We start from the raw sequence: 25,112 nt of genomic DNA on the forward strand, positions 1-25,112 counted from the left end.
TTTTCTTTGTACAGGATGCTGCCAATACTGGGTCCAGCAAAGGCGTGTCAGCTCAGTGCCTGTTTGACTTGCTGCAGTCGCTGGAGGGGGAGACCACGGACATCCTAGACATCTTAGAGCTGGTCAAAGCTGAGAAGCCTCTTAAGTCATTAGGTAAAAGCAAAACTTGCCTTGGCATTCTTTTTCTTTTTGTAATCTTTCTTTTTTTAAATGACCTTATACTGAATATTTTGAGCTAAATCAAAATAGCAAAAATAAGTGGAACGGTGGTATAAATTAAATGAGTACATTTTCCTATCTCCTGTTTTTCTTAAATTTCTTGTAAATCTTAAAATGTAAAGGATTCTCTGCCATGAAAATTGTATTAAAAGGGGGGCTCAATAGACCACTGTAGTTTTCAGAAAATTGGGTTTTCCTGGGCAATTCTAAGTGAATAACCCTTTAAGACAGGCTTTTATTATCATGGAATGTCTACAATTAGAGGTATTCAAAGATGAAGTCTCATGTCTTACCTTACAGCATCCAAATATCCTTCTATTAGATGAGTTTTTTTTATTTTTTATTTTTTTTTTAGATGAGTTTTTTTAAACTACCAAAATAAAGCACTTTTATTTGTCATCTGATTATTCAAAAATAGAACAGAATTTTTAGTCCCTTTAGATGAGGATATTAAGTGTTCACAGTTTAGGAATAAAGTCTAACAAGGAAATGCCTACAAAATATAACTGGAAAGAAAGTGTTAGGAGTAATAAATTCTTCTTTATCCCTGGTGGAATCCACTCTGATTGTGTGCCTTGCCCTTCTGTCCCTTCAGATTTCTGCTATGGAAACGAAGACCTGACTTTCTCTATAAGTGAAGCCATTAAGCTCTGTGTTACTGTGGTGGCATATGCTCCTGAGTCATTCAGAAGGTAACTGCAGCCTTTTAGTCCATGCCTTGTAATAAGTAAGTATGGCAAAGGAAATAAAATTGAGCGACTACAAAGGTTATGTTTGCTAAGATTAGCCTGTAATGTTCTGGCAAGTATGTTTTCAAAAACTAAGTTTAGGGAACTTGTCATAGCAGAGGTTATGAAAAATATAGTAAATCTTCATCAATTTGAAATCCCCTAATTTGGAAATTGTGAAGTGGCTAAGATGTTTTAGTCTTGTTTAGGAAATATCCTCACATGTAACAGAAATTAACAGCAAACAAAATTTCAGAAAAGACATTTAAGCTACTTAAGAAAACTCATTTCAAGGAGCAATAAGAACTTGTGTCACACAAAGAGCAGGAAGAGAAATCTTGCCTGTCATTTTGCCAAGTGCAAGGAATCCAAAGGACTCACCATGGTGAGTGTTATTTCCAGTTCTAGGATGTTGGCTCTGACCTGATTTTATTTGCATATATATATATATATATATATATATATATAATATATATAATATGTGAAATGAAAATCAGCCTCATCTCTCTATTAAAATAGGTATTCTAAAGGCAGAGACAATAATTCAAATGAATTATGGGTAACCCCTTTTTATGTAATGTACATGCTTAAAGATAAGAGCTGCATTCCTTCCAAATGTTCCATAATTCTGGCCTAACCAGCCCTGTGGCCTTCCCTCCTCTTCCTCAATTCAACATTAGGAAATCTCTCCCTCTTAATTTCTCAATCTACTTTGATTTTTTCTTGTAATATCTAACCCATAAACAAAGCATTCGATTGTATTCTACCATATTCTTAGTATATGTGATATATCTTCCAATGCCTAATACAGTGTTGTATTCCATATATGATATAACAATATAAATTTATAAAATGAATGAATCAGGTAACAGCCAACTGTTTCCATGTTCCTATTTCTCTCATTTGTAATTCTTCTTGCATAGGCCTTTGTGGTGAGAAAATAGTTTGAAAATAAAAATATGGATTAGTCATAAACATATCACAGTTTTTGCCTCAACTTTCTTTCTTTTGAGAGAAGGATGGGCTAATAAATTATTCCAGGGTATTGCTCCTCTGTTAAGACTGCCAGATCTAGGTAGGTTATCACCTTTCTGATGTAAATTCAAAGAACTGAGACTACAAACTCCTGTCACACGGGAATAAAATATAAATCTTATCTGAGTGTGAACTCAGGGTTGCTGGCTCTGATCTAACCCAGAGTCACGCGCATTGGTCCTACCTCCTGGGACCAGCTGTTGATCTCATGTGCTCAGGGTGAGCTGTGACTCTGACTCAGGTTTGAAGTGAAAGGGAAGATGACTAGTGATTCTCCTGGTGAAACAAACAGAGAACTAGCGCTTGTCTATTCATACCAGTCCAGTTCTAACCTAATAGTCAAGCCTATCCTGAAACATCTATAGATTGGGTGATTTATGGAACACTAGATAGAAATGTATAACTGATCTGAAAGTAAAGCATAGTGGTCTACTTGGGATCTAAAGATTGCTTGGGGCTTACAGATTTCCACATTACTTAAAATTCTTAATTCTCTCTGTTTGATCAAATCTCCTTATCAGTTTCTCATATTCCTCCTTAAATCTACTCCTGGTTTTCAATTAGTGTAGAAAAATATTGACCCAACTATTGCAACTCTACTATTTTAACCCAGTGGATATTTTGACCCCAAGGATATTTTGACTACGACTTTATAAATACAAACATCTTAATCATAATTATACCTATAAATTTTCATTAAGGGATTATTTTCTAATTTATTTATGCCAGTTTAATTCCTCAGTCAGTTTATGTTGCAAATAAGCCACCTTCAACTTTTCATTTTATCAAAGTTCTTTTCATTGAAATTATTTTCTTTCTATGTAAAATTTATAATAAAGTTTACATTCATTGATTAAGTTTTAGGGGAAGACTTATTTTATCTTGGTCTGTATCAAACTTTGCTCATTAGAGTTTCTGTCATTTTGAGCTTTTGTGTTTCAGGTTTTGATCATTACTGCAGTTTCCCCAAGTCAAATTTCAACGGTGCCCATAACATGTAGTTTCTTAATGTAGAATAAACATCTGAAGCAGGATGTTTATTAAATAACAAATTCTACTCAGTGGTGTTTTAACAATAGTCAGTTTTATTTTATATCAAAAATTCTTTCAGAATAGTTATTATGAATTGGATAAAAGACTGGGAATTTGTATTTTTAAAGTAATCAATAAAAAAAGCAGCAGACAACTGGTCAGGTATTCCCAGACTGCTTTATTATTCGGGATTAATCTTAGAGTGTAATACCATTATTTAATATTCTTCCATCAGTTTGTTCATTATGCACTATCTCCTCACACACCACTGGGACAGAGAGAGCAGATGGTAGGGTCAGAACATCCCGCTGACAAGCAGGGTGACCTCTGCCCCATCTCCACAGTGCATTCCCGGTCCCCCCACTGCAAATAATCTCTCCTGCCTCCGGTCCCAGAGCAATTTATTTTGAAGTTTTCCCTTATGAAATCTGTTGCTCAGCCATCTCGAGGCGCTGAGCCAAGTCACCTTACCTCATCCTGCCTCTTACCTACCAAGTCTGTAAACATGAGGAGTCACCTGAAGAAAATGCATACAGTTTATTCTTACCACAGCCTCTGGTGGAAATCTCTGCTCTCCTTGCCTGAGCTGAATATCACAGCCATCTTCAGGGTCCTCTTTATCCTTTCTCAGAAACTCCTGAAACGGTGTCAGTCATAAGAGTTGAGGTTTCTGGAAGGATCCAGTGAAGAGTGACTTCTTTCTTGCCCATGTTCTAAATAAATGAAGGCAGGCAGAAGGGAGGTTGAAATATCACCTTTAGTGCTGAGAAAGATTAAGTAGGGGAATCAGGCTTGAAACAGGACTGCCCTGAGAACTCACAGCAGAGGATAGAAGCCCTGTTGGCAGGCTTTTGCAGGAAAAGGAAAAGAGCTGAGCTGATTTTGCCCAGTATGTCTATATCAATTTGCCCCTCAGGTAAGTCTTTGTCTTCTCCAGAACCGAATGAGTAAAAGGGCAAAGAGGAACCGGGATTGATATTGACTGAACTCTCTCTGCTGGAAGGAAACATAAGGAATGAATAAAATATGCCACCCCCATCCCCAACATTCCCACCTTATTCTGTCTTAAGCAATGGGGATTAAACACTATGCCCCTGGTCAACCCTGCCTCAGGAGGGCAAATCTACCCTCTCTCAGGACGGTCTTCATCCTACTTTCCTTAGGCTCCTCCTACAATATCACAGCTCCATAAAAGGTTCAAAAATGGATCAAAACCTTACATTAACTTAACTCCAAGTCCACTCGATTCCTAAGTGTCAAAATACCCCCTCTTCTATTTTCCACTCCAAGCATATCCAGTACCATGTTATTAGGGTGTATCAGAGATTCTGCAGTGCGATTAAGTGATAACATGAAGACACTGCAATGACAAAATGTATAAAGATTCTCTAATATTAAAATGCTAACAGCATAGAGAAGCCCTAAATTTGACTAAAAAATTCTCGCATTATCAAATTCCCAATGAGATATGCAAGACACTTTCAAGTTAAAATCCAAACACATTGAAATCAAAAGGAATTAGAGTTCACAATCAAATTCTCTTGTCATTGTGAGTTAAAAGCCAGAGTCCAATACTGTTAAGCTAAATTAAAAATTTTTAAAAAAACCTCCCTAATACCTTATTCTGCTCTGTTTAAGCCAGAACTGTTCTTAATTCCTGCGTGGAGCCAGGATCTCTTAAGTAGTTGTTCCCTAGGATATGTTTCATGGGAATAAATTCAATTCTTACAAGACTTCAACATTTGTATACCAAGTCCCTGTTGTGCTTAAATTTTTTTTAAATAATGTATTTTATTTAAATATTCATACAAGAATGTTTTTACAAATTGTAATTTTATAGTTTAATGAATGTATACAAAGTTAACACATCAGTGTAACTACCACTCAAATTGAAAAATCAGATAAAAGAACCACTATCCTGATTTCCAACATCACAAGTCAGCTTTGTCTGTTTCTGAACTCAACTACAATGAAATAATATGGTAGGTATTTTTTAATGTCTGACTTCTGTTATTCAGTATTATTTCATGAGATTCATCCACGCAATCGTATATAACAGTAGTTCTTCATTTGTCTATAATATTCTATTGTATGGCTATGCTGCAATTTGTGTATTTCTTCTTCTGTTGACAGACATTAGTGTTGTGTCCAGTTTGAAGCTATTACCAGTAATGCTGCAGTGAACATTTTTATATATGTCTTTGTGTGCACATATATATGCGTCTCTGTGGGTAGAAATGCTCTGCTAGATCATGGAGTATGTATATGTTTTGCTTTAGTAGATACTACCAAAAAGTTTTCCAGAGGGCTTGTATCAGTTTTCACTCCCACCAGCAGTGTATAGGTGTTCCAGTACTCTACAGCCTCATCAACACTTTGTATTGTCAGTCTTTTTTATGTTAACTGTTTTTGTTGGCGTATAGTGATCTCTCATTGTGGTTTTGATTTCCATTTCCCTCCAGCAAATTAAAAGGTTTGGAAGCCTTTCAGATTGTTTACTGGAATTTGGATATCTACTTTTGCAAGGGGCCTATTGAAGTATTCTACCCATTTTTAAATGAGATTATCAGTCATTTTTATTTGATATATAGAATTTTTTTTAAAGAGTGTGATATAAATACATTTTAACTTATATAGAGTGGTGTTGCTGGTAAACATTTAACAAGCAGCTCTCTGGGAGAAAGAGTTTCTAATGTGTAGCATTGCCAATTTGCCAATATGTAGCAATTGCTGAATACAAAATACCAGAATGACATCATTGAATGTGGTGTTGGAAAGAGATGCTTATGGTAGGCCTTTTTCTTTAAATTAATTTTTATTGGAGTATAGTTGCTTTATGATGTTGTTAGTTTCTGCTGTAAAGCAAAGTGAATCAGCTATACATATACCTCCTCTTTTTTGGATTGCCTTCACATTTAGGTCACCATAGAGCATTGAGTAGAGTTCCCTGTGCTATACAGTAGGTCCTCATTAGTTATCTATTTTACACGTAATATCAGTAGTGTATATCTGTTAATCCCATCCCAATCTCCAAGTTCATCCCGTCCCCCCCTTCCCCCTTGGTATCCATACGTTTGTTCTCTATGTCTGTGTCTCTGTTTCTGCTTTGCAAATAAGAACATCTATACCATTTTTCTAGATTCCACATATGTGTTAATATACAATATTTGTTTTTCTCTGTCTCTCTTACTTTACTCTGTATGAAGTGAAGTCTTACAGTCTCTAAGTCTGTCCACATCTCTGCAAATGATCCAATTTCGTTCCTTTTTATGGCTGAATAATATTCCAGCGTATATATGTACCACATCATCTTTATCCATTCCTCTGTTGATGGACAATTAGGTTGCTTCCATGTCCTGACTACTGTAAATAGTTCTGCAGTGAACCTTGGGGTGCGTGTATCTTCTTGAATTATGGTTTTCTCTGGGTATATGCCAGGTAGTGGGACTGCTGGGTCATATAGTAGTTTTATTTTTAGTTTTTTAAGGAACCTCCATACTGTTCTCCATAGTGGCTACATCAGTTTACATTCCCACCAACAGTGTAAGAGTGTTCCCTTTTCTCCACACCCTCTCCAACATTTGTTGTTTTTGGATATTTTGATGATGGTCATTCTGACAGGCGTGAGGTGATACTGCTTTGTAGTTTTGATTTGCATTTCTCTAATAATTAGTGATGTTGAACATCTTTTCATGTGTTTGTTGGCCATCTGTATGTCTTCTTTGGAGAAATGTCTGTTTAGGTCTTCCACCCATTTTTTGATTGGGTTGTTTGTTTTTTTGATCTTGAGCTGCATGAGCTGTTTGTATATTTTGGAGATTAATCCTTTGTCAGTTGCTTCAGTTGCAAATATTTTCTCCCATCCTGAGGGTTGTCCAGTAGGCCTTCTTGACTGGTTATTTAGCCATTCCAGCACACCACTGGCTACTTGTATTTCAAATAACATCTCTTACTCTGTGGCTTATAATTTTACTCCCCTAAGGTTGTCTTTTGATGAACAGAGCTCTTCATTTTAATACAGTCCAATGTATCACCTTTTTCCTATTTTTTAATGCTTTCTGTGTCCTCTTATGAAATCTTGGCTAACCCAAGGTTATGAATATATCCCCTTATATGCTAGGTGCTTCTTTGTTTTTATCTTAACATTTAGATTAACAAGCCATCTGGAATTAATTTTGGTATGGTGTAAAGTAAGGGCCAAAGTTTATTTTTCCCATAGAGGTATCTAATAGGCAATAGACCCAAGCACCATTTATAGAAAAGACTAGCCTTTCCCCATTGCATTGCAGTGTCATCTTTGTTATAAATCAAGTATCTGTGGATTTGTTTTGGACTCCTTATTCTGTTTCACATATCTATTTGTCTATCCTTGCACCAATATTATACTGTCTTAATTATGATAGTTTTATAAAAAGTCTGATGTCTGGTAATATGTCCTTTTACAATTATGAAATTTCCATCTTTAACTTACCTTGAAGTCTGTTTTGTCTGACATAGTAGTTACATCAGCATTCTTTTGGTGTTTGCTCTTACTTTCACCTTCAACATTTCTATATACTTATATTTAATGTCTCTTGATAGCAAAATATAGCTGAATTTTTAAATTATTCACACTAGTAAGCAGCCATTTTCATACCTGTATCACAGTGACTGTTTCCAGACCAGACTCTTGCTGTAAACTTGCTTAAGCTTTAAGAAGCCAGACTCCTAAAGAAGGGTTTTATTTTGTTTGTTTGTTTGTTTTGCGGTACGCGGACCTCTCACTGTTGTGGCCTCTCCCGTTGCGGGGCAACAGGCTCCGGACGCGCAGGCCCAGCAGCCATGGCTCACGGGCCCAGCCGCTCCGTGGCATGTGGGATCTTCCCGGACCGGGGCACGAACCCGTGTCCCCTGCATCGGCAGGCGGACTCTCAACCACTGCGCCACCAGGGAAGCCCAAGAAGGGTTTTATTTTGTCTCAGATTTGTTACAAATTACTGAATGGAAGCTTTGTTGATTTTTGTGAAGCTTGTTTCTCTGATTGACTGAATAGCTCTACCTGTCACCATTCTATTGTTCTTTCAACCAATTGTATATATGCTAACTCTCCCAAGTAGATAATATTCTTCCTAAATGCAGAACTTTATCACCTTTTATCCGGTGCTTAATTAACTAATTAATTAGTGTTGGTAGATATTTCCAGCAGCTTTAATTACTCTTGACTTGGGTGGTGTGGGAAGGGGATTCAGAGTTTTCCAACTCTCTAGAGACTTTTCATTTCTCCATGCTCCAGAATATCAAGTAGGGTGTAAAAACGTGATTTGTTTTTCTATCTGTTGATTAAAGTCTTCAGATGCTGATGGTCTTGGAAGCTTTGGTGCCATGTTACCTACAAAAGCTAAAGAGGCAAACGTCACAAGTGGAGACAGGGCCCGCTGCCCGAGAGGAGATCGCCGCCATGGCTGCTCTTGCGACATCGCTGCAGGCCCTTTTATACAGCGTAGAGGTCCTCACCAGGTAATCCCATCGGCAGAAATAGCCACAGCCATAAGCTCTATGTATCCACCAAAAAGATGAAAATCTCTAAAACCCAGTTTTTATTTACAGATAACTTATCCAAACTCAGCTGAAACTGCAAGCATTCCCTAAGTTGTTTAGATAAATAGTGCTCAGTACTCTAAATAATAATAATGATGATGACAATAATAATAATAATTGTTAGTATTATTATTCTACCATGATTGCTAAACACACATTTACATGTAGCTTGCTGAGCTTCTGTGGCAGTTTTAACCCAGCAGTAAACAAATCTTTTGTAAAAGGGCTAATTTAGTGAATATGAAAATGTGATCCACGTTTTTATTAGCTCTTTTTTTACGAGACATGAAATGTCTGCAATTTCAGCTAAGCATTCTTTTATTATTTTCCTGTTTGTAAAGAGCTGGGTTTATTTTTACTTTAATTTCAGAAGCTACATAACAAACATAAACTACAAAATTTTATTCTAATGCTAGAATTGATAGATTCTCTGTCGGACAGGACTCAAGAGTGCTGAGAGAGGGGACTGAGGGATTTAGGATTGGAAAGGTCAGTTGACACCAGGGTTCAGCCCTAAACAAAGTTCCAAGAAGTTAGCCCTGTCACCAGATTCTTGGGTACAGAAGCAGAGGAATTGAGCTGCCCTGTGTCAGGGAAGGGCTGGATAGATGAGGCCTGGGCAGGCGTTGGCGGGTGGGGGCATTAGCGGGGCCGGGGGGATGTCTGTGTACCAAGGATAGAGCGAGTGGGGGTGGTAGATGCAGGACACTATATAGTGATAGGCTTTCCTTTTCCATTGTCATCTAAAATCAGCTGGAAGGAGACGTTCCTCCCCACGGGTGGAGGTGGGGAAGCCGTCTTTCTGCATCGATGTCTTTGCTTCTCCATCCCATTTGGCCATATTGTTAGCCTAAAATTCTATGGTTTACTCCCGTCACAGGCACCAACTTCTCCAGCCCCATCTTGCTCAGTTGGTGAGGGGACTCGCTGCAACCCCTCAGTCCAGGGAGGACTTTTCCAGCGTGCACCAGCAAGTGAGAGGGGGAGTGAGATTGTTATTCATTAAGTTCAACCTATGTTTAGTTCCTAATCTTGCACTACATTGCCAACCGAGGCAAGCAGAACATAGCCCAAAGCCTTGGGTAGACTCTCTGCTGAACTGCCCGCGTGCATCTAATCTGAAGGGATGGGAAGCAGTGGAATAGGGAGCAGTGACAAACTGCAGTGAGAAACAGCCCCCAGTGCTTTGATGATGGTTTCCTGAAAGTCTGAGGGGGAAGAACATTACAAGGAGAAATACGTGACTTACACCCTCCCTTCTGCACCCACCTGGTTATGTCACTAGTGCCTTCCTGTGACTAGAGGAGAGAAGAGCAGTCAATTTCCTTCAAGGGCCACTTGATTCTCTCTCTTTACAGTACACAGTGTTGATGCTTTCTATTCCCTTTTATAAGGATACGTCAATTAACTTCTCCAACACTGACTTACCAAAAATTCCACAAAGAGTTATGGATGGAGCTCTGACATTTGAAATTCTGTGGCCTTAAATATTCCCATGTATTTAATATTCAAAAGATGGAGTGGAAGGCTAGCCTCATTGGCTGGCTGTAATTATTCACAACAAAATTGGCTCCATTGTTTTTACGAAAAGAAAATGAGAAGAATACCACTTCACTTCCACAGTCCTAATGTAGTTGCTCATGAAAAAAAATTAACCGTTCTATAGGTAGTAACACAGAAACAAGTATATTACAAGTGTATCAGTATTAGTTTTCCATTGTTGCATAGCACATTACCACAAACTGAGAGGTTTAAAACTGAATGCGTTTATTATCATCGCATGGTTCTGTAGGCCGGAAATCGGGGCAGGCTCAGCTGATCTGTCGGCTCAGGGTCTTGCAAGGCCAAAATCAAGATGTCAGTTGGTCTGAGCTCTTACTGGAACGATCTGGGGAAAAATCCACTTCTCAGCTCATTCAGGGTTTTGGCAGAATCCAGCACCAGGCCGCTTTAGGTCTGAGGTCCCCTTTCCTTCCTGACCGTCAGCCAGGGGCCACTCTCTGCTTTTGGAAGACATTTGTATTCCCTCTTACAGGGCCCCGCAGTTGTCCAGCCAGCAGGGATGCCTTGAGTCCTTCTCAGACTTCAAATTTGTCTGCCCCTCCCAAGAGAAACTTTCTGCTTTTTAAGGGCCGGTGATGAGATTAGGCCTACCCAGATCGTTTCCCTTTTGCCATATGATGTAGCGTGATAACGGGAGTAACACCAGTGGGGCAGTGGGGGGAAGGTCTTGGGGCTAGCTTTAAATGCTGCCCCCTATAGCAAAGGCACCGAAGAGACGGTCTGGGGCGATTTTTAAAGGTTACTCTCCAGCCACAACCAGCATACAGAAAATGAGCATGACAAAAGCAAGCTTTAAAGAGTTCGTGTAAGCAATTGCTTTGAAAGGGCTTATCTTCCTTTCCACGTCACAGATGACACAGACGCAGTTTACCTATATATGAGCTCATTTGAACCTGTTTCTTAGCATCTATAATAAATTACTGACTTAACAATAGATACTAATTTACTCACTTCCCTGGGTAGTCTTAGGTACAATTTTTTTTTAACATCTTTATTGGAGTATAATTGCTTTACAATGGTGTGTTAGTTTCTGCTGTATAACGAAGTGAATCAGCTATACGTATACATACATCCCCATATCTCCTCCCTCTTGCAGTCTCCCTCCCACCCTCCCTATCCCACCCCTCTAGGTGGACACAAAGCACCGAGCGGATCTCCCTGTGCTATGTGGCTTCTTCCCACTAGCTATCTATTTTACATTTGTTAGTATATATAAGTCCATGCCACTCTCTCCCTTCGTCCCAGCTTACCCTTCCCCGTCCCCGTGTCCTCAACTCCATTCTCTACGACAGGAATAAAGACACAGACTTAGGTCTAACTTTGACTAGAAAGATTCTTTCCTTGTTTGATAGTTTCTCAGAAAAACAGAGTGGTTGATTATGGAGCAGGTGGCCTAAATGATATGTACACCCTTATCTTTTTTTTTTACTGTCTAGAATGGCTAACTTCCTGGTACCTGTGGAATTGAAAAAATGAACTCTTAACTCACTTAATCAGCACAGACTTAGAAGTCTGATTTCATGAATGTCTGGTCTGAAGAGTACTTGTTTATTACTCAGGACCAAGAAATGAAAGACCTTAAATCATGGTGAGCTTATAGACCCTTGGGAATCAGTGTTCCCTTTAAAGTGCCTTCCAGGACAGACTCAGCAGGGGAGTGTGACAGAAAAGGCCAAAGTCTTTGTAAGCTTCTAGCTTCAAGCTTGTGTGAGCTGCAGTAACTGGAGGGTTTCATAAGTGTCTCCACTTCTGTGGTTTTGTTACTGTTGTTGCAGGCCCATGACGGCCCCCCAGATGAGCAGGTGTGACCAGGGTCATAAAGGGGCCACCACAGCCAACCACACCATGTCGTCTGGGGTGACTACCAGGTAATTCACTGGCTTTATTCTTCTGTGGTCTCTCAATGTCGTACAACCTGAATCTCAGCTGTTGCGAGTGAAAGGAATCCTGAAAATAGTCGATATTGAGCGTGAAAATCTCCAAGGAAAAGAGAAGAAGGTGAGAGTTGAGAGTTACACGAAAACACCTAGGCTTTTTTTGCAGTTGTCACCTTTGTAAATGAAGAGAAGTAAGCCACCTTCAGAAAGTGGCATTTATGTCCATTTGTTTGTGTGAACATGCAAGATGTTCTCTGCCTCCTGGGTGGTCTTTGAACTATTCCAGTGTTGTTTCACTTGCCTCCAAGAAAAAGGCAAAGGAAACAATAATAATCAGGAGGTGGCTTCTCATTCCAGGGCAGTTGTGCAGTCACCTTTCTTTCATCTGGACGGATTTTCTACAGACATTTCATCCAAGCTTTGACTTAGCCCCTTAACTGATGCTTTCACGGTTGTTGACTTAATCACCTTCCCTCTTGGTGCAACTCAGACACTGGCTGCACTAGTTAATACTTTACTTCATTCTCCCTGGGTTAACCTCTAGGTACTCTGAGACAAAAATAAAAGTTTAATTAGCTTCCTCCTCCAAGGAAGATTTTAAGACACAGCAAACCCAAAATCAGCTAGGGAGAAAGTTCTCTTTTCCCAGTATGGAGTAATTAGCAGAGATTATAAGGAAAAACTGAATAATTTTCTATTTTCTCTGAAGCACATTTTTAAGTGTATATCATTATTTATGTAAATTCCCTGCTTATCATATATTTATGTTAAAAATGAAATAAGTTCCAAACTATCACATCAGATATAAATTATCTGATGTGATAGTGTTACCTCAATTTCTCACATTAGGGGAAAATGATTATATGGGTTTTGAGTAATGAGTTTAAGGGATATTTAGGGGTTTTCTCTAAGCTTACTGAGCTATGTTCAACACTAGATGAAAGGTGCCCAGAGAAAGAGGGTTTCTAAAGTCCTCTTACCCATCACTCATAAAGCAAGAAGTCTCTAGAACTGAAAGGAAGTCAGCCATATTTCTTCCTAAAATATAGCACATGATGTTAAAACTGCAACTTAGATTCACCTCACCTTGAAAGTTTTCCAAAATTTCCTTCATTTGACCACATTCCATGAGTTTGTGTGTGTTTTTAGAGTATCTGTCTTTCTACAAATTATCTGGCAATGGAACAGCGTTCATGGCAGCTATAGTTGCAGCATATGTGGTAGGCAAATGAAAGATCAAGATTTTATATTTTAGGATTAGCATGTGTGTATTAGGGAGCTTACCAAAATGTGTAACTTCAAAGGCTTCTCATAAGAAAAAGCCGTCAAGAGGCCCCACCACAGGGCCCCTGCTCTTACTCTAATAGTTACGCAGACTGTTTTTCTGACTCCCAGGTACCAGGAACAAGGCGCCAAACTGCACTTTATCAGGTACAGAAAGACAACCTAATTTTGTACTAATTCTGTCATCTTGTGATAATTTGCCTTGTGAGCTGGGTTATGGTTCCGTCAGCTTTCTTTTCATTCAGGCATGGCATCCCACTTCTGCATAAATCCTCAGGAAGTGGCTAATGGAAAGCCACTGCAGTTTGGGATGACAGTCTCTTGCAGGATGATGAACTTTCTCGATCCTTCCGATAAGGTTCTCCTAGGCCCCGCCCTGCTGCTTCATTAACTTGCATGTAATCTAAGGCATCATATTTTTCTTCAGTGTGATACCTTCCTCTCATAGTTGCCCCCCGTACACCTTCCCAGACCCCCAGTTAAACTTTTATAACTCCCCAGAGAAAACCTGCACTTACTGGAGGAAGGGCAGGGCCTTCCCAGAGAGGAACTAGATGAACGGCTTGCTCGGGAGGAGTTCAGAAGACCCCGGGAGTCGCTGCTGAACATCTGCACGGAGTTCTACAAGCACTGCGGGCCCAGGCTGAAGATCTTGCAAAACCTGGCCGGGGAACCGCGGGTCACTGCCCTGGAGTTGTTGGACGTGAAGTCCCACATGAGGTACTGTCCTCATTGTCTCTGCCCCTGAGTGTGCACACAGCTTGGGCCGGATGTCTGGAGGGGGTTGGGGAGGGGTGTATGCAGTGGGGGGATAAATGTGGGGCAGGATAAAAACTTGAAACTGGCTGAAATTGATTGGTCTCCTGTAGCTTGGATGCACATCAAACAGGGCCCTCTGGGAAAATAGATGTTAAGTCTGTGGAAAAGGATCTTAGCGTGGACAGGGGGAAATGTTCTTAAAGACGGAAAAGCCCAGTTGATATATTTGCTCCTTAGTAAAAGAGAGTGAAAGGGAGATTGCATCACCTGAATTCATAGGGAAGTAGCTTTCTTCCACATGCTCTTTACTGCACAAATTCTAATTTTTCACAAGAATCCAATGTCCCCTCTCTCTTATTTTACGCAAAAAAATGCACAGCTACTTTCTGCTTGAGGACTTGCTCTGCCGCTACACTATCTGAGGACTCAGTGAGGGGCCTGCAGGGAAGGAGCAGTTTTAACTCGGAGCCACACTTTGGTTGAGTCTGAGATCCCTTATATACATGTTGTACATGATAGCCTTCCAATGTTTCGAAAAAGTGTCCTGGTAAAAATTCTGCACTAGATGAGGCCAGTCATCCTTTAAAAATTTGTACTCCTGGTATGTCAGGGAGAGCCCCCAGAATTATATCTCTGTGCACTCATGTTTCCTTCTTCCTAAGGAGATGTCATGTCACTTGTTGCTTCAAACTATAAAGGCTGTGTCTATATTTTCAGATTCTTAAAAGGAACATGATTCCAGATGATCTTCTATTTAGATTTGTAACAGTTTTTAAAGCATCATAAAAATTCCTTGAAAGGAAAATTCCATTGGTAACAAAATATTCACTTGGAAAGTTTAGTATATCTGTAAAACTAAAGGTAGGCTTAAGTTCTAGCCTTTCAGCAATAACATTGCAATTTGGCAAAACACACCAATTTCCTGATTATCGTCTCTTTTTTTTCTTAAAATGATTCCTCGAAAAATTTAGAAAGTACTAAGTGAGGGAAAATGAGAAGCCAGAAATGTCTGGAGAACACAGGCTCTTTATCCTCCAGACTGATTTCACATTCTCTGAGTTACTGGCACACACCCAGAAGTCTAGAGCGTCACATGTGTTCACACTCCCTGCTGTGCTGTGATGGGGAAGAACTTATTTTGCACTAAGAATTTCAGCTCCTGCACTGGGAAAGGCGAGGAAAGTTTGAAGTGTTAGGCTTCTGTTGCCATAGTAACTCCGTGCTCCATTCAGGCCATCTCCCCTCCTTTCCTACTGATAATGACTAGCTGACCTGAGTAATTGTACATCACATTCCCAGAGTCAGAGAATCACTACTATCGACAGACATTTTGTGGGAGAAAGGGGAAAAGATTCCTGAAAGATAGGAGATCGAGTGAAAAGGGGGGGGGAGGGGAGAAATCATGATAATGGGTTAGTACCTGTCTTATGTATATCTGTATCTACACTCAAGGGATTTGGAGAGAGGGGAGAGCATGAGTTAGAGAGGCCTGGAGCTCCCTCTAGAGGTCAAACCCTATTAAAGGTTAAATGAGCTCTAGGAGTTCAAATGATTAGCTCTGTGCCTGGCACGGATCTAGGGCTCAATAGATGCTAACGCTAATGAGAAAGATCCACATGCTGTCCTAGACACTGGGGATGTAAAATAAAGCCCTAGTCCTCAACATGATCACAGTTCAATACGTGAGGCACACGTAAGAATACAGAATGCGGTGTTGCAAGCACTATATATCACATGTATTTATGTGTTTATTATTTTACCAAGTACTTGAGGCAACTCAGAAAATTATATGATGCAAAGGGATACAATTTACAAATTAGAGAGTCGAAACAATGTGAAAAATTAGCAGGGAAATAGTTTATGATAAGATTAGCATGGGAAATCTACATGATTTTATCACATTAGATACTATTGATGAACTGTAAATTTGACTTTGGGCTTCTGAGTTATCAAAACAACAGGGAGAAATGGCTGATCATAAAATCATAGTGTCGATAAGATAAAACACACAACTAGGTTTTTTTGGTAAAGCAAAATCCCCCTTTTAAAATGTGAAGAACAAGAAGTATCTCCTGGTTGAGGCATGTTGAAAGGAAAGAGCAGAGTGATGGGCAGCAGCCTCACCAACATCCCGTCACAGGTAAAGGGCCAGTCTCACGTGACTGGATGCCTGGAGGTACCAAAAGCTGCAGAACGTCACGATGCAATTCAGCAAGAGTAACCTGTACGAGCACAGTTATTTCATGGCCTGGATCTATGGGAAGGTAGGCAGAATTTTTTAATGCCAGGGACTATTTAGACAACATCTCCTCTGTTCATGCTATTTCACACCAGCTCTCAATAAAAATGGACCCATCACGTTCTCTGGCCAAACAGAGTTTGCTGAGTGCCACATGTTTTGACCCTACACCAAAGCACAGGGTATAGTTAAGGTTTTCTTTTGTAAATCAAGTACACATTTGGCTGTATGTCAAAGTCAGAGCTAAATATATAAATTTTAGAATTGGGGACCTATAGGTAGTATTTAAAGTCCTAAGAATAGATAGTATCCATCAAGGATAGTATCCATGATTTTTTTTTTAAAAAAAGAAATGGGACGATATAAAAGATAGAGGAGATAATTGCAAGAAGTACTCGATTTGAATCAAGGAGCCAAGAAGGAGTGTTGAGGCAATCTGTACCCCTGCATTTGCAGAAGTTATGATTGGCTGCAAGGCTCTCAAGTAAAACATTCTTGATTAGATAGAGTTTCTACCCTAAAGGAATTTATTACCTCATTTTCTCAGACCAAAGCTGCCACAGCAGTAGAATAGCAGGACAGTAAGCTCTGCAAACGAATTTTTCTCTCTCTCCCCACTCGCCCACCTTTTTCCAACTCTCCCTCTTTCCTTTCTCACCCTCCATCTCTCCCTTGTGTTCTCAAGATTTTCATGTGATAGTACAGCAAAGACTGTATTAAAGGAAATTTTTGTTTTATGCTGGAAGCTTATTCATTTTGTAACATGACCAGAGATGAGAGAAATTCAGTTAATAATCCATCAGATGACACAAATCCAACTCTAAGTATTGTTTTCAAGCTTGAAATAGATCAGTTATTTCTCTAGCATTTCTTAAGGTTACCTACAAGATAACAAGGGAAAAGAAATCTGTGTATATACTAGATTTGTTGTGGTGGTCACTTCATGATGTATGTGAGTCAAATCATTGCGCTGTACACCAAGAAATATGTGTATATAGATATACTTTTATCTGTCAATCAAACGACCTGAAAAGTAAAGCATTATTTTCTGCATGGCACATTTGTGAGAAAGAGATAAACAAAAGAGTGTGAAGACTGTTTAAAACGATTTCTTTAAAACACACACACTCACACACAATTTCTAGAAGGACAAGGTGTATGTTCAGTCTGGAGAGAGTATGAGTGGGGATGAAGAGACAGTGACTGTTGATAGTGAAGGGTTGCCATGGAGAAGATGGATTGAATTCATGCTTCCAGATGAAGCCTCATAGGAAAATATTGAGGGAATTTGGGGACCTAATATGAGGAGAGCTTTTCACAGTGTGGATGTCCAAAGATGGAATGAGCTGCCTCATGCAGTGGTGAATCCTCCATCCATGGCACTAGTCACACGGAGCAATTGTAGAGCAATCCATGTGGTAGAGGGGCAAGGGCCTAGCTCTGATTCCTATACCAGAGTCCCTGTCAGAATCACCTGGGGTGCTCTTAAACTGTAGTTCTTTTTAAGCATTTGTCCTGTCTCTCTTGGAGTAATCAAAAGGACTTCTTATTAAAATGCTATAGTTAATACATGGAAAAAAAGGAACGATACAATATTACCATTGTACTACTTCTAATGAGTTGAGGAATCTGTGCAGTGATCACTAGTAGCCACTGACATCATGAAGAGTGACAGCTGGGAATCACGTACGTCCTGAGGAAAGTACACATCGCCTATGAAGGACACATACCAGAAAATCAAAACCTAATCTGATCTAGCCCCTGGATCTAACTACCAATTGAATTACATACAACAGAAATAGGATAAATTAAATGACACCATGGAGATTCAATCAGCAAAATCCAGAGTGCAGGAAATGCTACAGGACCAACAGCTAATTTCTCCAACAAATAAATTACTAGATGTCAAAACAAGAGCAGAAGAGGGGGAACCTACACATTGAAAAGACTTAAGAGATATATCAACCAACTGAAATGTATGGGCCTTATTGTGTCCAGGTTTGTTTTTTAAAACGTTTATTTACAAGTTATGAGATAATGTGCCAGAATGTTCCCAGTTTAGGGAGTCGGTGTGCTGGAAGGAGGGTGATTAGCATGATGCTGTGTGGGAAAATTCTCATGGTGGCTTTCTAAGCTTATTCTTTAAAAACAAAACAAAACATTTTAGGTTGGCAGAAATTGCACACTCCCTTCTGAAGTTGGCACCATACGACACCCAGACAATGGAGAGCCGTGGGCTTCGACGCTACATCATGGAGATGCTCCCTATCACCGACTGGACAGCCGAGGCAGTGAGGCCAGCCCTTATCCTCATTTTAAAGAGATTGGATAGGATGTTCAACAAAATTCATAAGATGCCTACTTTGAGGTGAGGAGGCCTCCTAGTCAGCTGTTGGTATTACAAGCTTCAAACTTGAAGTTTGTCATTTGTGAAGGTGGTGGATCAATCCGCAGTTGAATGAATGGCTCAAAAGTGTTCGGTTGGTTATATGTGCAGAGCTAATCAGGTATACGAAAGCATAAGTAGCAGGGCCTATATTTTGAGGAAATAACATATTCTTCAAAAAAATATATTTATCTTGAAAAATCTATTCACTTCTTAGCTATCAGGTTCCTTATCTGACACACATAAGAAATTCAATGTGTATCCTTCAATTCCTTTTAAAGTAAGGCAAGCTATGCCTTATAAATTAAACAACTAAGGAGAGAAGAAAAATTAGCTTGATGTTCAAAAATGTGTATTTAACATAGTATTTTAGGTACCAGTTTATAGAAATGCCAAGCTTTACGATAATCAGTGAAGCAGCAGCTAAAGAGCTCTCAGGGTTGATAACAAATACCTAATTTTCACCTTTTCACCTAATTCAGGTGGTACTAAATCAATGTTATTGCCGCTTGCCCTCCACTCAGTGGCCTGAAATATCAGTTGGTAGCCTTTCTGTGAGCAGATGCCTCCGAACCAGGCTACCTGGAGTTCTGAGCCCAGTTTGGAAACCTATAGCCACAGTGAGAAGATACATCACTTGATAAATGCTAATAAACCCACTAGTTTGGAAATTTCCACTTTGGGTTAGTGAGACCATTTTCTGTCCTGTTAAACTAAACCCCAAATCAATGCAACTCTTGCCCAAGAATCTGTAGCATTTACTGTTCAATTTGTCAGAACTTTTCCAGGTTTTATCCTGTGCTCTTTTCATTTATGCAGCCATCAGAAGCTGTTGAATTTATTAAAAAGAAATTGAAAGATTTTATTCTAATAATGGACAGTTTGATCCTATATTCTTTTCTACCGTGATGATGGATGCCTATATGTTATTTCAAGGTTATTTATTTTAGTAGCATAGAAATGAGTATCCTTAAAGCACTCCTATTTTCTTTAGTGGTCCCAGTGGAACATCTGTGCCTATTGGCAAATGGCCAGTCTTATAAATCTCACAAGGGTGTGTTAAAATAACGTTTCTTCTAAAGATGTTAACATCTCCATAGGCTAACTCATTTGTCATATAACTAAACCCATTATAAAGAACAGCGGTTTCCTAAAAGTAGACGTCTGGACAAATTCATAGACTTGATTAATTGTAGGCAATTTTCTTGGTGTGCATACTGTGAATTTGGGGTTGCCTTGGGTTTAATTTCTTCAGGTGATCTCAGTTCAACAAGAGAAATGTTGACTGAACCTAACCTGTAGGTTACTTGAGCATCAGGAATGTCAACATATCCTCATGTATGAACGTTTCCATTTTGTCATTGTAGAGATTTCAATTTGGTAGGCAATATAAGCTTAGAAATTATTTCCAGGAAATAGCATTGATCTCAGTAAAGCCCAACTTGTTTATTTAGGGGGCCACAGAAACGACTCTTCAGTACTGAGACAATTACAGACCAGATTGTCTTCTATTACAGAAAATCTCATATTCATCTAATTGGGTTATGTATACCACCATTTATACTACCATAGAATGTAGCCCCAAAATATCATTTTTTAGGAGGCAAAGAAAGAACACTTTTTAAATAGACTGTTTTCCTCTAATGCCATCTTTTTGGCAAGAGTTAAGCCATATAAATCTAATTAGTTTCAGTCTGGTATAAAAGCTGATGAGATCAACTGTAGTCTGATAAAAAAAACATTTCAGAAACACAGCCTACAGTCAAATTAGTTCTACTGGGAGTAATGACTCCTATGATGGGTTTCCTAAAATGGTAGTCTCATACCCTCTCTCATAGTTAAAACCAGGAAACTTGAAATGCCACCCATTCATCATCTCTGTTTTTTCTTCAATAGATTTTGTCTCATTAGTCGAGTGGGGCAGGAGTGCCTCTGCTACGTTTTCAGTATCCTCTTCCCTTCCTAATGTGCTCTGTACTTTTGGAACAACGTGGGTAAACTTCCTCCCCTCTGAAACATTTTGTTGTCTCAGACACCCATCCTGTCTTAGATGGCGTCAGAATCACTGTCTCATTCACTCGTTTCAGACAGTCTCCAGAAGGGAGCCACGCTGCTAATGGCTCCTATATTGTATTCCAGGCGACAGGTTGAGTGGGAGCCTGCCAGCAATTTGATTGAAGGGGTTTGTTTGACACTCCAGAGGCAGCCAATCATATCCTTCCTGCCTCATCTTAGGTCACTGATCAATGTCTGTGTCAATCTGGTGAGTAGCCAAGTGGCAATCTTATGAAACTTTACAAAATTTAACTCTGCTATTGATTTCTCTGAATTGAAGATTTACAGGTCAACCTATCTACCTACACACCTACCCATGAAAACAGACGGCTCAGGTGACACTGAAAATAGTGAGGTACATTTCAAGGTAGTGTGTGGGGAGATCAAGGGGCCCGTCCCTCTACAGATGGGATTTTGGTGTGTTGCTTCCCACGCACTACTTTGACAATTGACCTCTTCAAGTTGCGCTGAGAGTTGAGGGCTGCCAGTTGGAGAGTGGGGTGGCGGGAGACTGCACAATTGGCTAGAAGTTGAAGTAGTCTGGGGTGGGGGAGATTAAAATGCAAAGAGGATTTTTTTTTCTTTCTTAGTGAAAAATCACATTATGGGTTGGCCAGTCTAGGATTTACATGAAAACAAAAAATTTTTTGTCAGTTATGTAATATCTAGAGTCTGGTCCTGACAAGGTTTTGTACAATGTGGAAACCATGGTAGAGCATTTCATTGAATAGAATCTGCTGCTTAGCTAATTGAGCAATAAATCTGTAGCTGGAATGCCTAGCACAAGTAGAGCTCTTGCCATCATCATCGTTGTCAGTATTTGCTCCATCAAAGAATGTTGATTGCATTCCTTTGAGTCCACAAGTAAGTATGTCCAGTCTCCTGCTTAGAACAGTTTTGGGTTCATCTCTCATTATTTACATAGTTAGTTATGAGCAACATTCTACAAAACCTTGGCTGAATCCAGTGTAAGCGTTTGATCTGACTCCAGACATTACATGCCTTCAAAAGAAGGCAACACGAACAGATTGAAAGTAACATGCCCAACCTTCAAATTTTTTATTATCATTATCATTATTTTTATTATTATTGACTGAGACTCCCTTACTACAGTTGCATGAAATTGCAATAGTCAAGGCTGGTCATGTGCTCTGTTTGTATTTCAGGTGATGGGAGTGGTAGGACCCTCCAGTGTTGCTGATGGATTACCCCTTCTTCATCTCAGCCCTTATCTCTCACCACCTCTGCCCTTCAGCACAGCTGTTGTCCGGCTTGTAGCATTGCAGATACAGGTGTGACTGCCTTACCTGTTTGTCACGCTCATTACGTTGCTGGTTGAGGCACCTGATCATGGTGTTCTCTTTTATTTTTCTGCAAAGGCTGGGCAAAATCTGTGAAACAGAAGTGTAAACATCTCCAGACTTTTACAGTTTTGGAGCTTCAGCCCTGAGCTTGGTCCTAAAGTTGTGCTTCTGTAATTCTTCTTGAGATCTCAAAAATAGCAGAGTCATTTAGTCCTGCCACAACCTCAGGAGCCGCTTCCGTCGTTGAAAACGTGTGTCAGTACCTTAGGAAAATAATGGTTCCCAGATAATCAGCTCACAATTGTTAATTAAAAGAGGCAGTAATGTTCAAAGTCCGGTTTTAAATTATTTGCAGAAAGAATTGCAGTAAAAAAAATTCAAATATTATTACTAGACTTTGAATATCTTAATTTTCTTTAATGGTTGTGGGCTGAATATTGCGGGTGCTTTTTTTAAATCATTTTTCTCCCACTTCTTTTATTTCCTAAAATTAAAATAATCATTCCCAAAGCAAAAAAGTATAGAATGCCAATTTCCCTGCCTATTTCTGTGTGTCACCTAACTTTAAAGAGTGAGAAATCACCAGAAAGCTTTCTGACCAATGGGAAGTATAGAATGGCTGTAAATGGATAACCGACCCATCCATTATCTGACAACCAAGCTTGATGGTCCATCATCCAGAGAATGGTTAGATGATGGAAAAGAGATTAAGCAAGCGCTGTGGCTACCAGGCAGAAGGGAAATAAAGACATCCCTAAAGTGATACATTTTGACAACATGTATACAGAGATCATTTATTTCTTTTTATATTGTCTGTTGCTTTCTGGCTTGAAGAAGGTCTTATACAGGGGAGAGGATTTTTAAATAACTCCCCAATGGAGCAGGCGGCAAGTTCTCCTTTTCTTTGGTCACTATGATATTTATTGGTGGACACATGGATAAAATGAATGGGGAAGTGCGGTTGTTTTTGTACCAGACTATAAGTGTCATGATCTTTCATTTGATATTCAAGATGTTGCTGTTTTTTAGGTATATAGCTCTCAATTATGTCAAACAAATGGTAAAGTATCGGTTTGGGGTGAATCTTGGACGCTGCACAGATGACAGTTGAACTCCTAGTTTGCAGGTGCAGCCATCAGGGAGTCCCCGTCTCCTCCATGCTGTGTAAAAACAAACAGACTGAATGGGTGAGGGGGTCCATTAATCTTTTTTTCTATTATTGCTGCACAGGCTTTAAAAGAAGATTTTCCTTTAAGTCATGTGATCTCCCCATTCACCAATCAAGAGCGAAGGGAGGGGATGCTTTTAAATCTGCTCATCCCATTTGTGCTCACAGTAGGATCTGGAAGCAAAGGTCTGATTAATTTAACTAAAGGAAATTTATCATTGTTGTTGTGTTTTCTTAAGTGTCAGGCTGTTATTTCTTCCTTTTCCCATGAAGGCCGTCATTGAAGTTGATCTGAATGATTTACACAAGGGTATCTTAGGAAATAAGAGTCTTTCTTTCTTTTCAGTTTAGCTGCCCTTGGTCAAGACTGTCTCTGCTCCACTTAGAAGATACATCCTATTTAAAAGCATTTCAGTGCAGCAAAAATCAGAGCATTGTTTCAATTAAGAAAATGGTATTAACTGAAGTACAGGATGATGTGAATTGAGAGAATGGACTGGATAACCTACTGACACTAGGTTTAGTGTAAATCCTGCCACTGTCACTAAATTCCAATATGTTTCCATTACTCTTACTTCTTGGGGGATTTTTTCTTTTAGGAAAAGTTTATCTCAAACATAAAGACAGTGCATTATGAGTATTTGAGCAGAAAAAAAAAAAACAGAAAAGAGATTGAAATGGTAAGCGGGAGATTTGGCTAAGAGCAGGGACCCTTGGGTGCTGACTATGGAGGAGACACCCAGTACCAGGAGCGCTGCTTCTGTCCATAGGAGAAGCTGTACTTGGTGGGGAAGGCACTCGAATTTCTAGGGTGTTCTAGTTTGGAATTGGAGAAAGAGCTGAATTTTTCTGTGTCTAACGTGGGAAGTCTACCTTGTGACTTGCTTTTCTTTCCACTTCTTCCTTACAAACTCTGCCCGGCAGATAGCCCATGGCTGGAGCAGCCTGAGGTGCAGCTGCTACTGCAGACAGTCATTAATGTGCTCCTGCCTCCACGGATCATCAGCACGTCCAGAAGCAAGAGCTTCATGTTGGAGAGCTCCCCCGCTCACTGCTCCACCCCCGGGGATGCAGGCAAAGACCTGCGCAGGGAAGGGCTGGCAGAGTCCACCAGCCAAGCAGCATACTTGGGTGGGTACTTCTCTCTAGATAGGTAGGTAGGTAGATAGATAGATAGATAGAGAAATAGAGAAATAGAAAGATATAGATATATACACACATATGTATACATGTATGTATGTATATACATATGTACTTATTTAGTTATGTTCCACCTTGACTCAAAAAGTATTTTATTTTTATTTTTTTTTACATCTTTATTGGAGTATAGTTGCTTTACAATGGTGTGTTAGTTTCTGCTTTATAACAAAGTGAATCAGCCATACATATACATATGTCCCCATATGTCCTCCCTCTTGCGTCTCCCTCCCTCCCACCTTCCCTATCCCACTCCTGTAGGTGGTCACAAAGCACTGAGCTGATCTCCGTGTGCTATGCGGCTGCTTCCCACTAGCTATCTGTTTTACGTTTGGTAGTGTGTATATGTCCATGCCACTCTCTCGCTTTGTCACAGCTTACCCTTCCCCCTCCCCATGTCCTCAAGTCCATGCTCTACAAAAAGTATTTTAAAAGACCTCAATCCAGAAAGTATTTAGAGAAGCCACTTCAGCATGTACAAAGCATCACCCTTGACTTCTACCTTCCCATTACCCTATCCCTGCTGTGACTGGGTGGAGTACTAATAAGTATTCGACCATTCCATGTGACCCATGGAATACTAACAGCTACTCCTTGACTAGAATGAACTAAGCTGGGGAGAAATGACCACTGTTGCCACAGCACTGAGACTAAGGAGTACTGACAACAGAAAATCTCAAAAGGAGGAA

The 25,112-nt window shown here is 39.7% G+C and overlaps 1 protein-coding gene across 8 annotated transcripts in view; it reads left to right on the forward strand.

Moving 5' to 3' along the window:
* The window catches only part of UNC80 (unc-80 homolog, NALCN channel complex subunit), a 242,990-nt gene that overhangs the window by 191,329 nt on the left and 26,549 nt on the right, over positions 1-25,112 (forward strand). For all 8 annotated transcript variants that reach the window (XM_049712089.1, XM_049712087.1, XM_049712088.1 and 5 more), the window contains exons 45-55: positions 15-153; positions 815-911; positions 8,340-8,510; positions 11,930-12,022; positions 13,427-13,462; positions 13,817-14,035; positions 18,481-18,681; positions 20,839-20,962; positions 21,921-22,046; positions 23,289-23,412; positions 24,151-24,357. In XM_049712089.1, the coding sequence (XP_049568046.1) occupies positions 15-153; positions 815-911; positions 8,340-8,510; positions 11,930-12,022; positions 13,427-13,462; positions 13,817-14,035; positions 18,481-18,681; positions 20,839-20,962; positions 21,921-22,046; positions 23,289-23,412; positions 24,151-24,357 (1,537 nt within the window). The remainder of the gene's footprint in view (positions 1-14; positions 154-814; positions 912-8,339; positions 8,511-11,929; positions 12,023-13,426; positions 13,463-13,816; positions 14,036-18,480; positions 18,682-20,838; positions 20,963-21,920; positions 22,047-23,288; positions 23,413-24,150; positions 24,358-25,112) is intronic.

This window comes from Orcinus orca, chromosome 7, assembly GCF_937001465.1.
Source record: "Orcinus orca chromosome 7, mOrcOrc1.1, whole genome shotgun sequence".
In the NCBI taxonomy this organism is placed as follows: Eukaryota; Metazoa; Chordata; class Mammalia; order Artiodactyla; family Delphinidae; genus Orcinus; species Orcinus orca.